General features: G+C 39.3%; 2 protein-coding genes across 9 annotated transcripts in view; one reads left to right on the forward strand and one right to left on the reverse strand.

Moving 5' to 3' along the window:
- Positions 1-5,543: 5,543 nt before the first annotated feature.
- Positions 5,544-9,340, forward strand: ptges (prostaglandin E synthase). Its single transcript, XM_055052627.1, has 3 exons — positions 5,544-5,831; positions 5,970-6,052; positions 7,839-9,340. Exons 1-3 carry the CDS (start codon positions 5,724-5,726, stop codon positions 8,086-8,088), a joined length of 441 nt encoding a protein of 146 aa, XP_054908602.1. The 5' UTR covers positions 5,544-5,723; the 3' UTR covers positions 8,089-9,340.
- Positions 9,341-9,887: 547 nt separating this feature from the next.
- garnl3 (GTPase activating Rap/RanGAP domain like 3) overlaps positions 9,888-14,102 on the reverse strand; it is a 77,737-nt gene continuing 73,522 nt past the window's right edge. For 6 of the 8 annotated variants that reach the window (XM_055052610.1, XM_055052615.1, XM_055052612.1 and 3 more), the window contains one exon: positions 9,888-14,100. In XM_055052610.1, the coding sequence (XP_054908585.1) occupies positions 13,932-14,100 (169 nt within the window). In that variant the 3' untranslated portion in view covers positions 9,888-13,931. The remainder of the gene's footprint in view (positions 14,101-14,102) is intronic. The other 2 variants (XM_055052618.1, XM_055052613.1) reach the window with 1 other exon arrangement.

Consider the following 14,102-nt stretch of genomic DNA (forward strand, 5'->3'; position numbering starts at 1 on the left):
GCGTCGCAGCACACTGGCCACCCCAAGACAAAATCAGAGGTCGCGATTTCAAAAACTCCAATATGAGTTCATATTTATTTAGCAATTTCTCCAGTCAGAAGGAAGAAAACTGGGGAAATGTTTTCTGAAAGCAGTAGCTTCAAAAATGTAAAATTCTGCTTAATTTTTACTTAATTTCTGATTAACATTGTTTGTCACAGAATGTTTGATATTTGAAGGACTGCCACATCTTATGTCACGCTCACGACACCATCTGTCACAATACTTGAACTTCACGAGTTTGTCTCCAGTTTTGTTTCCTCACAACATCATGTTTGGTTTTGAGTTATTACTTGAAGCTAAAGTGAATGTCCATGTGGTGAATGGGAAGGAAATCAAACAAGTGAAATGAAATACCTTGTCATGTTCATACCTGTTGAAACCAAGATTTCCAATCTTTCATGATCTGTTCAGAGATCATGAAAGATGATCTCTACTACTCTACTCTCCATTGCTGTCGTGTTTTTCAGTCTCTGTTTTTAACTCCTCTCATTGATGCAGTGTCTTTGAAGAATTTGAGATGTAAGGAATCTGTGTAGAAACAAAGACATAGGTTCTCGATAAAGTTAGCCTATGAAAAAACAAAAAGAGAAAATTCTTCACAGGAACTTGTCTGCTGCAAAATTTCTGACCGGGCTTGGGCAGCGCACAGAAGATGCCCGGGTTAATTTTAGAAATACAGCAGCCGTTAAGTGAGGGGCTGTGATGTCATCTCGAGCCCCATGCGTATGCCGAGCTGCATCGAGCTCAGACAGAGACAGACTGAAGACCAAACACGCCGGGCTGCTGAGCGGATCCTGTGCACTGATGACACAATCGACACATCTTCAGGTAAGATCCAGTTTTTGAAAGCTGATTTTTAGGTGCTGTGTTCATACACACACACATATACACACACACACGCCGCTGCAGCTTCATGTTATCACATCTCTTACATGTCTTGATGTGTCTGACCAAGGATGCAGGCATAGCTTTGTCAGCATTTTAAAATGAATGACTGACATGGATCCCAATAATGCAGGGAATCCATGTATGACTCAGCAGACATATTTATGAATAATTCAACGCCCAGTGTTGTAAACTGTGCACTTCCCTCTGTTCACTGAGACAGGATGGGTGTGGCATGATGCAGCCCACCTTTGTCCTCTTTGTCCTCGGGGACGGTGGGTCCTACCTGGGACAGAATTTTTGCTTTTCTCAGAGTCGAACATTAACTGAGATCTCTCCGTGGGAATATTTGCTCCACAAGATGAAAAGTAAAACAAATTCACAGTCACAGAATTGTATTTGTTTTGAAAATGAATTTTATCTTTAAGGTAATTTTACAGTGAGAATAATATGGGGATCAGTTTGTTTTGGATGTTTGAAAAAAAACAGGATTTGGGCTTAGTTCACTCACACATTTTTAATATTTCTGATTATGAACCCAAGAGTTATTATGCCATCTTTCTTCAGTGCTTTTTCTTTTCTTAGGTTAACCCCTAACCACTGCAATACTGCATTCATTTTAGGAAATAGATTGAGCAAAAAGTGTTTTAACTACCAAGTTTAAAAAAAACTAGATAGTTCAGGAAACCTTATTTTATGCCTATTCACATTTATAAAGGTTAGTTATGCTTTCTTAAAAATGTTGAGGAAAAAAAAGAGTACAACAGAGGTTTAAATATATAGATCTGGTCAGAAGTTTACATACACCCATCATAATGATTCATATTGGTAAATGTTAAGTAATTATTCATTTGAGCAGCTGAGTTTACAGCCCACAACTTTAATTATTTGCAACAAGCATGTACAGTATTGTGCATTCTCTCTAATCCACACATTTGAGTGTGTGTGTGTGTGTGTGTGTAAACAAAATTATACATACAGGCTCATGCTAGCACAGAACTCCCATACTATCCGGTTATGTTTTACACACTTACAGTGGTCGTCAACAAGGTCCTGGTGTAATTAACATTTCCTGCAGCAGAAGTGACAGAGCTCATACGACAGGGTAGTTTCCTAACACATACCTGCTATTCAGCGTACTAGTTCAGACATGGAGGCTTTCAAAATGCCTTTTCAGGAGCTTTATTTTAGCTTCTCATCTCCAAAACTGGTTTTCATGATGTGTGACTAGGATTATTGTTCTGTTGAAAAACCAAATGTCTCCAAGTCTTACAAACTTGTTATTCTCAAAAAAAAAAAAAAAAAAGGAGATTTCTTTGGATATTCAAAATCAAAGAACCGCCAAGCCTCAAGTCTGCCATTAGCTGGCAGATGTTTGAACATCACTATCATCGCCTAAGTATTCTAGTATACTACAGCATATTGCAGTATAGACATGAACTGAAGAGATGCAGATGTAAAAGAAAAACCCTGCTCTAATAGGAACACCTTCGAGCCTGCCCACATAAAGCCTCGGGCAGAAATGTTTTATTTTTAGACAGGACAAGATTGAGCTTGAGACAAACTGGTGAGCATGGTGATGGCAGCATCATGCTCTGGATTGTTTTTCACTGCCAGTAGTGTTTGTGTATTTCAGAAAGCAAACAAATAAAAAATAAAAAAGCAAAAATGGAGGACTACTTCTTAAATCTTCAATTAAACTTCAAACACAAGGTCGACATTTAGAACCACTGACAGTCATTTACTGCACGTCAAATAGGCTATAAAAAATACCTACCTTTTCTACCAAATCCACATGTTGCATGTTAATGTAATGCATAATCATTCCATCCTGAAAAACAGAAGAGTGAAACAAATGTCTTATGTCATTTGTGCTTACTTTGCCGTCTACTATGTCCAGAGCTGCCGCTTACTGACCTGACTTCTGTTTCCTTTTCCTCAGGCATCTGTTTTAACTTTGCTGACAGGCTTCTTCCATCAAGCAGAGGAGACTGACGAACACCAGACAGGAAACAATTCATACATGGAGCCTCCATTATAACCTGAACGGTCGGGTGGTTTTGAGAACAGAGAGAAAAGGAGCAACACAACAGCAGTGCTTCATTTTTTTTAAAGCGAAAAACTATTTTCTTGGACGGCTGGTGCTTGGTTCCTCTTTACCTCCCTCAGCTTGCTCAGAAGGGTATTTTCTCTCTCGTTTTTAAAAGTGTTCTGTGTAAATATTTGCAGGCCATGTTTGGGAGATGTGAGAGACAGAGGACACCAGGCAAGTTTAAGCTGTGACCTTTTGATTTGATGGTGAAGGGCCAGCTTTTTGATTTCTGTCAGCAGACAAGTCAAGTCGACGCTGATGTGCTTACTATCTGAGACTTTGTGGTGGACCTTGATTTTCCTTCTCGGCAAGTTATTATTTCCTGCCTTTAAAAGAGAGAAAGTGAGACAAACACTTGCAGGCATTGCAAGTGAAATGAGTTAGCTTCCCTTGCAGTGTGTTTTCACTCTAAACAAGCATGAAAGTGAAGACTTAAGATATTTATAGTCATAGTTTTTTTTAACCAATTGCCAATTGGGTATTTTGTAATATTATGTAATGAGTGTGTGTCAATATAATTACATTTTTACATTTTAGGACTTAAAATGACATTGTCTTAAACAAAAAATAAGCTAAATAGCTGTATCTTATGACTGAGTCAAAAGTACCATCAACTCTGTAATATTCCTTCCTGTCATTGATGTCACTTCCTGACCCCGGCTGAGTCTGCAATGTGACCTGTGTTACTTGTACGCCTGCATCGTCTGTTTATACACACCATGGGCTGCGTTGTGTGTTCCCAGTTGGTTGATATGTGGACCGTGAGGGCATGGGGGCCGGGGCGCCGGGCCGTGGAGCTCACCTCCTGCCCGCAGATGCTCAACGGAGGCTACCACCGAGTGACCGGCCTCCACTACATGTCGTCCTTCTCGGACGCCGAGGACTGCTGCGACGACAGCAGCTCGGCGAGCTCGCTCACGCTGGAGTGGCAGCATCAGGGGGCTGATGGTTGAGGTTCCTCCAGGAGTTTACTGATCTGTGGAAACGAAGGAAGATGTTTTTATTTGATTCTTTTCTTCATTTGTGACGTCTTTATTAACGATATTCAAATATTTAACTTAATCAAATGAATTGACATTAACGGTTTGGAGTCAAATGTAATCTGTTAATGGAACAAATAGTCTATCCAACCTTGACGAACCAGAGCTCTTTGTGAGCGATGAAGCATTGAAGCATTAAGAAACATGCAAATTGCTGGTCAGCAACCATCAGGAGGGCTAATAAATGGATATAGAGAAGAGAATCCAGTATCCAGAAGTAGAATTTCAGTATGCATGAATATAACTGTCATGTACATGCAAGACTATTTACATAACACTGTACTCCACACGGATGATGTCAGAATGCAGAAAGCAGCAGGTTTGTCCACCGGACGCCCCCTGCTCTCGAATCATGACTTCAGTGGAAAACCTTTTCTCTGGATTTTGCAGCCAACCTTGTAGCCCGTATTTTGCCAGCAGTCTCGCGCGTGAAATCATGTTTGGAGTCTGATCTTCACCATGTGCAGAAATGAAGACGTGTTGACTCCTGATCTTGGACTGTGTGTCAGAATTTGTACGGAGCACATTCTCCCACACATATTATCCGCGGTGTGTAATTTTAAAATGATGAAATGGATAAAGTCTCTTGTGTTTTGGCTAGCTGTTAAGGGAGACGCATTCTCAAAATATTGATTTCAGGGAAACTTTTGAAAATGAACAAAAACAACAAATTCCAAAGTTATTTATGAAGTTTTTTTTTTTTTGTCTCTCCCAAATTCAATTGTGTTTTTGATGTGATATCAAAAAATATTTTGTGGCTATTTTTGACAATTTTGCAGGAAATTGGTTGTTTTGGATTGAAGATTGGCATTACTTTGACCTCTTGATCCCCATGTTGGTGTGGCCTTCATGGCAATTCAGGGTGCCCAGATCTCTTTATTTTTCTCTTCCTGTAATTGTGTCTCCTAAAGCAGTACATGAGTCCACTTTTCTACTACAGTTTCTTGTTTAGTGTGCTGAGATGCCTATACAGGTATTTAGTAGATCTGGCTCAGCCAGTTTGCAGGTGATGTGAGTAATGGGGGATATGCTGAATAATTCATAATGGAAAATAATTTGTACACTTTAAAAACCATCTTCTCTGATTTTTAAGGTCTTTTAACCTACTTCATGCAGTCAAACAGGTTCTGTTTGAGTGTTTTGTTGTTTTTTTTACTGTACATGTTCTTTATTAAGCCTTCCTGTCAAGGTGAGTTTAAGTTTTAGTCAACAACCGGTAGTCACGTTATATATGGTTCTCAATTAATAAATGTGATCATTGTTGGAAACCTTATTTATCCACAAAGTGATAGATAACCTAAACACTTTTTTTTCTTCCCCAGTAAAAAAAAAGTCATAATAAATCCACAAGGAGGCAAATATATATGAGACTCGTTTTATTTTTGTCTCAATTCTTAGAAACTTGATGAATTCATCAGAAGAGAGATTTGTGCAGTTTTAAATATATATATAGTCTTCAAAAACAAACAAAAACAAAACAGAACCTGAACTTACCTGTCGTGTCATAAATGAAACATTTCCGTTCGCGTCGTCTTTTGGTTGGTGGGTTGGGTCAGAGCCGCCTGTATTAAGAGCTTCTTCCTTTGGGGCAACTCTCACTTTCCGGCAGCAGCGGGACTGGCGCCGAGCTTTTTCAATCATATGACAGCGATCAGGCCGCAGTCATGATAAGGAACGAGGTTTTCTCCTGCTTCGTCTTCTACGCCGTCCTCCTGGTGATCAAAATGTACACTATCGCGATCATAACGGGGCAAGTCAGGCTGCGGAAAAAGGTGAGAGAATCAAGAGTTTATATATATATATTTATATATTTTAAAATAAAGTTTAGTTTTGAGTCACTTTGGTTTTCTCTCCCTGTTTCTCTGATGCATTTTTTTCTCCTGATTTGAAAAACAATAAATGAATAAAAGGCTTTCGCCAACCCAGAGGACGCGCTGAGACACGGAGGGCTGCAGTTTCACAGAGAGGATCCCTACGTGGAAAGATGCCGAAGGTGAGAGCGCAGAAAGTTTCTGTCACTTTCAGGAGAAGTTTTGCACTCCAAAGCAAACAGGAAGGACGCATTTATACTGCCAAAGGTTTAGAATGGTAAAGTTGTGCGGATGCATTTGCGTGACCAAAGTTTGCAAGAACTAGACACCGACACCCAGGGGGTGGGTGAGTGGGGGGGAGATGTGTCTGTGTGGTGATTCCCGTTTGTTTCTGGTGGAATTTTCCCATCCAAATTGAGATGTGTGCTTCTCCACATGGCAGTGCGAGCATTCCCATCCTGAGCTGTGTGTTATAACATGTTGGGAAAACAGAAATCTCTTAGGAAGGAGGGGGGTAAAAGGAAAAACAGATGTGGCTTTTTTCTTCTTTTTTTTTTTTGCTGCTGCTGATAATAAGCAAAAACAACTCACTAAACTATGTTGAACTCAAGCAGGAAGATATCTTGTTCAAGAGGCAAAGCCTCATGCTGATGGAATGGCAGATTTCCTGACAAAAATGTTTTTACAAGATTCAGGCAAAATGAGAGGAAGGAAAGTGCTCAGAGGGCCTGACCCCTTTTTTAAAGGCCTCTTTTTTAAAGACCTATGTACACACTAGTCTGTCTGCTGATGCTACACGATGAACCGGACGCCGATTTATTCAGGGAAATTACAAAACACTCAAACTTTGAAAAGTGCCATTTCCTTACAAATTGAATCCAAGCCTGAATCACAGCTTGACTTGGAAATGCCACTTTTACTAAGTGAGTGATCATATTTCTACATCATAGCTGAGTCACTAAATCGAAAAGTAAAACCAGAAGGAAACCAGTGGACGTCAGCCAGCGGATGCCGGCTGAAGTCCTGCATTCCTGGAGTTCAGTAATTAACACATTCAGATTTTGGTCTCATGAAGTTTGAGCTTCTTTTGTTGTTGTGCTTCACACTGTGTGATTTCATTTTTTTAAATGAAGAAGCTACTGATTGTATCATCCAAATCAAAGTATCAGATGGGTTTTTTTAAAATTATTTTTTATTTTGCACAGGCTCAATGGGTCAAAATGGACTCACTGCAAAGGACAAGTTATAGCTGAATAAAGAAATTTTTTAAAAAATATTGAATTACTCACCGTCACAGAGAGTATGTTTGTATTTGAAATTCAAATGAAGTTTGTTCTTAGGCTTTTCTCAGGCTAGTCGATTACCCAGCAGTGGGCTTCAGAGGGACTGCTTGGGTTGATCATTAATGGGTGAAAGTCGGTCTGGCATTTGGTTAACTGATTTAACAGGTGTGACACATGAAAAGTAAACATTATTCTATACTTTTACTGTGTTTTTTTTTGTCAAACCCTCACATAAAAGTCTAAAGAATGTTAGAAAAAAATCCAACAACAACAACAAAAAAAACAGTTTTACAGCCATGGTTATGATCAAGTCAAAAGAAGAAGAAGCAAAAAAAGATGTTTCAAAGCTATCAGTGAGTCTTTTGTGTGCAAAACCGGTTGCTCTAGGATTGGTTTGTGGTTTCTCCCAGGAATCCATTGTTGGGAACCTTTGTGTATTGCTTGTCTTGGTTTCAGTGACACCCTAGATGTTCGTTAGGGGTAATCTAACTGGAAGAGCCTGTGAAAAGGAATGGAAGGCCTTGCAAACTAATTCAATTCCAACATGCAAGTAGACTGAGGATGTACAAAGTAGAAATATTCACAGTTGCTTGCTAATGCAATTGGCTGCTTTCTACGAGTTCCCAACACCAGGGAACAGGAGATACAGCCATTCACATTCTAAATCTTTTCATCTCCCCTTCAGGGCTCACCTGAACGACTTAGAGAACATCCTCCCTTTCCTCTTCCTGGGGGCCATCTACTCCCTGACCGGACCTTCGCTAAGTGTGGCTCGCCTTCACTTCCTCGTGTTTTTTCTCGCGCGCGTGCTGCACAGCCTTGCCTACCTGTTGGCCCTGCAAGCACCCACCCGTTCTCTGGCCTACACCGCCGCACAGGTGCCTTGTGTTTCCATGGCTGTGCAGATCCTGATGTCAGTGGCATCCTTCGCCTAGCTTTCAGAGACTTTGGGAGTGAAGAGGAGTCAAAAGATCAATCTTTGGACGCCCATTCATGAGCTGTGTCAGAGGGGGTTAACTATGGGTTCCTGTAGAAAGACAGTGGGAGTGCAATATAAGCCGTTGGATTACGCCTGAGCATTTTTTTTTTTAAAGAAAGATCCTGTCAGTATTTTTATTGTTATGTCTTAAAAAATGTGACAATGTCTCAACAGATTTTGAAGTACAATGTTTGACGCCATGGACTCTACTGATGTATCTAAAATGCAAATGAAGTTTGATACAGATTTCTTTTTGGTTTAAGCAGAAATTTCTTGAAATCTATTCACTTAAAGCCACTTATTTTCCAACTGTAGCCTCTCCCGTGTTTACACTAAACACAGACCACCATTGATGTGGTTTTGTACACTTATGGTGGCTTAGTCTGTTTCCTGCGTAGGTGTGCCAACTGTCGTGTTAAGCCTTGTTTGAATATTGCATTCGCCAGTAATGAAACGGAACCTGACTGATGAGGTGTCGAAATATCGAACGGGACTCACTTGCAGTTGTTCTTGTTTAAGTCAAAGCTATTTTCCTTAAAAGGACTGAAACATGAACGTGTCTTAACAGCCTGCAAGAACATAGAAAAAAATATCTGTGAAAATGTATCCTGAGGTTATCCTTAAGGTTTTGTAACTAATTTATTACTCTTTCTTTAGCTATGCAGGCTCATCAGTGGATATATTTTTTAGGTAATAAAACAGTTCATGCCCTGGGAGGGAAAACCTCCATTGTGTTGTAATTTTAATGATCAGGCTGGCTGTTGTTTTAGCCTAGCACTGCAGAGACTGGTTTGGAATGGGATGGGGCCCCATTTTTTTTTTTTTTTTTTTTTTTTTGTGAGTGAGGTGATCCAGAAGTCCGAGGCAAACCTCCAGCATTCCTGCCTCTATTACGTAAGACTCTGGACCCGGTTGTGCTCACTTTCATTACAAGAGGGGGGTTGGGAAAGAAGTGGGGAAGGATCTTAGATGTATTTATGTTTAAATGGTAAGTCATCCATTCTCACTGAAAAAATATGGGGTGTGTAAAGTTTCGGAAGTTGTTTTTTTCCCCCTCCTCTGTCGACAGTCTTTGTCTCAGTGTTGTATAACCTGAAGCCTCAGTTTTCCACTTCTGTACATCATGTCATTCCAGTAATCCTACTTCTGGTTATTTTCCAAGCCAAGTGGTTGAGATTACTGAATGTTAACATAAAGCTAAAATCTTTTGTGGTCGCAGATTTTTTTCCCCCCTTTACGTTTTTTGTCTTCTTTTTGACGACACAACTGACCCAGTCTGTGGGAGGACTGGAAAATTCCTGCTCTGAAAGACAGAGCTCTCATAATACATATAATCTGGAGGACACATAAAGCTCACCTACAAAGAGCAAGGGTGTGTCTTAACCCTTTCAACCTCTTCGGTTACTTTTTAAAAAAAAGCTAAATTCATTCGATGAACAAGACACTCATTTACCCCTTTTTTGTGTTTATTCGTTTTGTGTAGGACCGGTTAAGACGCTGACAGCGCCTCTGTGATCATTGGTAGCTCTTGAACCAACAACAAAGGTTGTTATTGACTAGATATCCTGACTAGATATCCTGTTGTTCAGGGAGAAAAAAAAAGGGCCAATTTCAGCAAGGAAACACGACAGGCAATAAAGTGAACTATTTGCTTGATTGCTATAATGACGTGGACCCTCGTGAATATTTAGCACCACCTTGTGGTCATGTTGTGAACCTACAGATTTGCCGCACTTCTCTTGTGATTTTAGAATATTATTTTTATCCCCCCCCCACATTTATATTACTAGATAATAAGGAAGCTTTCGATTACTAATTAAAAGTTAGAATTTGGACATTTTGATCGACGTCAAACCTCTAGTAATAAATAAAAACTAATACATTTCAGTTATACTTCTCTTTTAGATACGACTAGGTTTACCATTAAATATAGCAGTCTTATTTTGTAAAAAAAAAAAAGAAAAAGAAAAGAATAAAAATACAACCACTTAAAATGAGATTTTACCCTCTCACAAAATATATATATTCATATTAAAGGGTGGATTTTTCTTCAATACTTTTGCACTTGGGGAAGAAAAATAATTTTGATAATCTTTACTGACCTAAAGCAGAAAAAGTTAATGATCAAACTGTTAAAAGAAAAAAACAAAATGTGTTGTTGGACAGTCTATCCACACATCTGTCATATGATATAGGAGCAATAAAAGTTGATCTCAAAACCAAATCCAGTGAGTCATGCGATTGGAATTCCATAAATATTTATTACATATTAATGAACAGAATCAACTACTTTCACAGCAGTGGTCTACAGCACTTGTTAAAAATAACTGTTTAAATAATAGTCATAATAATAATAATGATATAGTTAAGTTTCATTTGAGGCCACATTTGATGCACAAACATTTACAAGTATTACTTGGCATTAAAAACGATGGCGATACAATATCTTAAGACACTTGGTGTAATTTTTTTTGTACATTTTCTTTTGTTTTGATATCACAGAGAAGTTCAGCGACAATCTAAACAGGAAATATAGATGTTATTACAAAAAGAAAAACAAAAAACTGTGAAAAAGCAGAGGGGAAGTGTAACTTCAGCAAAGTGAGACAAAACAGAACCCACACAAGTTTCCCTTAATCACCTTTAATTCACACATTAAAAAAAATAAAAAAATAAGTACTAGTTTCCCCCCCCCTCCTTTTAAGTTTGGTAACCATTTTGGAGGAATTCATGCTGTAGCAGGCAGAGAAACAGAGGAAAAGCTTGAGGGGAAATAGAGTGAGGATACAGGTTCATGCAACATCTCTCAGCTGTTTTCTTGTGAAGTATATAATAATATCTGTAGACACACTGTCTTACCTGCCTTACAACTCCTAGTGTGAATCTCTTCTACGCTTTCCATTTTGGTCCTACTCTGCTGCTCCTCATGTCTTCGAAGCTGCGTTTGTTTTCAGGAGTGAGACACGAGCCGACTTTATAATGTCCATTAGTTTGCATACAACCTCGTCTTCCGCTTCGGCAAAACTGACGGGAAACGTTTTACCCCACTGCAGAAGTGAACGGAAAAGATAGCTGAAAAACAGATGAATTACAGGCAGAAGTTAAGAAGATCTTGTATTTCAATAAAACCTTCCTAACTGTAGTTTGTTAATGTTGTAAAAAGAAAAACAAAAAAAACAAAACGTGAGGTCAAAAAAGAAATTGGGGAAAGTTTTATTTGAGCTATTTGTTGGTGCTTGACAAGCGTCACAATGAGATGTTTGCATATTGCAGCACTCAGGTTTATGGATAGGACAAAGCAAATTAGCAGATTAGTTGTATTTTTAACAATAGATGTAGGGTTGTGTGTTAATACACATAATCTGTCTGATCTTGAGTTTTGTCTCCTTTCCTTCATATTAGACTATAAGGTTCCCATGCTGAAGATCTAAGAGGTCTATATGATAGCAGGGACACTGAGTCTTAGTTCAGTGTGCATCACCAGATGATTAAATGTGAGTCTGATCAAGAAAGTCTGTCTTTGGCTGCTGTGAGGCCTTTTCGTAAATGTTTTCAGGCACTTATGTCGCTGTAAATGGTCATTTGGATACAAAGAGCGGCCAAGACGTAGCTAGGAAAGAGCCGGTTGAGTTGAATTTAATATGAAATGAATGCAGCTTAAATCCGTATACCATTTACAGTTGTCACATTACAAGCACAAACTTCAAAACATTTTGAAAGAGTTTTACTGATAGACCATCACAAGGCAGCATTTAATCGTAAAAAGAAAAAAGAAAGAAAGTTATAGAAAATGTGCTCTGGTCATGGGAATGGCTTTGCGAGGTGGAAAACTTATCTCTGTGCATTTCCCTGAAGACAACATTACCATATTAAAATATGGTGGTGGCAGCATCATACTGTTGAAATGCCTTTCTTTAGCAAGAACAGGAAAGATGAGTTGATAAGAAGATAAATTAAGCTAAATAGAGAGAGTGGAGCTTCACCGACTAGCAGGAAAATAACCTTAAATGTGCAACTAGAGCAAGCTTCAACAGTTTAGATCAAGATATGTTCATTTGTTGGAATGGCCTAGTCAAAGTTAAAACCTTAATGGTACTGAAAATCCATGACAAGAATTGCTGACTGAGTTTGAACCATTTTCCTAAATCACTAGAGAAAAATCTTGAGATTCAGACATTCAGAGTCAGCGACTTGATGCGATCAGCTGAGTTGCATTAGAAAACGTTTTACTAAATGGGATATTAAACTAAAGTTTGCTGTAATTTATATTACTTGGACAGAGTTTGAACACATGTGAAATTGAATTTGTCTGTGTGGTCAAGATGCTTTCAGACATTTGTTGTCATCCGGCGTAATATAAATGAACCGAACAGATAGACACACGTTGCAACAGAAAACTCACAAACACATTTCCGATCTTCATTTGCTCGCCATTTTGATCACCACGCATAACTTGTCTTTGCATTTCCTAATGATAAGCTATTTTGCATTGGTTTCCTACTTAAAAATTCCAATAAAATAAGTTGAATTTTGTGATTCTAACTTTTAAAAAGTGTAATGGGTAGGAATACTTTTGCAAGTCCCTGTGAATACGCTTCAGGGAGGTGGGAATTCAAGAAGCAGAGGTGGGAGTTGGAAAGAAGGGTCAAATTTGAGGATGAATGTATTTCGCAAATGTCTCTCAGTTGGATTTTAATTCATCTCTCATATCAGGTGGATTGTTTCTATAAATCCAAACGAAAACAAGTGTAGTAATCCTGCATATTGGAGCCTTTTCTGAAAAGCCCAGAAAAGGGTCTCAATGTGGGTCTTCAGCAAGGACAATGTGTTACAGAGATAAACATATATATGGTTTTCACTTGAAATTGGTTAAAAAAAAAGAAAAGAAAAAGTCTCGCCTTATAATTTAAACCTACTTGAATTATGTAATTTTCTTCTGAAGCTTCAATCAAATTTGAACCAACCATGCAGCACGCAGCAGATATGTCTCATTTCTGTTGAGTACTTCTTCAGCACCAGACGTCAGCCATGCCGGCCTTAGTGTCGGGGTTTCTTCAGCAGCAAACAAACTCGTGTGATGTGGACTACAGTGAAGGCTGCGCCACGATCCCCTGGTTGTTGTGAGTGGATCAGTGATGGATGCTGGGAAATGGCACTTAAGGGAGATTTTTACCTCCTGCCCTGTCAACCTGTTTAGTGGTGAGTGAGGATCGGTGCAGAGCAAAAAAAAAAAAAAAAACAACAACAAAAAAACATAATATCACTGAAGGTTGGAGCAAAATAATTTTTTTATATATATATATATATAATATATCTATAAATATGTATAAACAGACCAGACGGGTGTGCCTGGCACTGTATGCATTTCGGTGTATAAACAGATGTACACATACAGAGCGGTATCATACAACATTTGCAAGCAGATCTGAAATAATATACAACACGGAGTCAGCGGCTTTAGAGGGAACTGCGTTCAGATGCACAGATGTTTGCAGATCTACGTTCAGTTTGCCTTTCTCTCAAAGCTACTGTAGATGCTGGAACACACCCGGGCATCTTGCAGAACCTCACAGCCTTTTTTTGGGTTGGGGTTCAGCCGCAGGGCCACACAAACACCCGATGACGCACAGTAAACATGAGCAGAGACATGTTTTCGTCTCTCCACCAATACCCTGATGGATGGAGAGAGCCAGAATAGTAGAAGGCAGGGATATATTTCAAGAAACCAATTTAAAAGGCAAAAAGAAAAAAAAAAGAAGGTGACTGTGACGAAGAGAGAAGTGCACAACGGGATTGTCTTCACTTTAGGTCCAGAACATCGTCTTCAAAGGACGTGGGGAGGGCAAACGCGCTGGCAAGAGGCGGACTGCCCTCCTGCAGCACCACCATCTCCGGATCGGCCTCCAAGGCGGACGAGCAATGCAGCTGGACGTCTAGCTCCGCGTCCACCGAGTCTGAGGCTAACCTGCT

The sequence above is a fragment of the Poeciliopsis prolifica genome, unplaced genomic scaffold, assembly GCF_027474105.1.
Source record: "Poeciliopsis prolifica strain line A6 unplaced genomic scaffold, Auburn_PproV2 SCAFFOLD035, whole genome shotgun sequence".
In the NCBI taxonomy this organism is placed as follows: domain Eukaryota; kingdom Metazoa; phylum Chordata; class Actinopteri; order Cyprinodontiformes; family Poeciliidae; genus Poeciliopsis; species Poeciliopsis prolifica.

Excerpts from the sequence above, each read along its gene's own strand:
- ptges (XM_055052627.1), top strand. The coding sequence starts at position 5,724 with ATGATAAGGAACGAGGTTTTCTCCTGCTTCGTCTTCTACGCCGTCCTC. Across the intron at positions 5,832-5,969 it reads AAGTCAGGCTGCGGAAAAAG|GCTTTCGCCAACCCAGAGGA; the intron begins GTGAGAGAATCA and ends AATGAATAAAAG. Across the intron at positions 6,053-7,838 it reads TACGTGGAAAGATGCCGAAG|GGCTCACCTGAACGACTTAG; the intron begins GTGAGAGCGCAG and ends TCTCCCCTTCAG.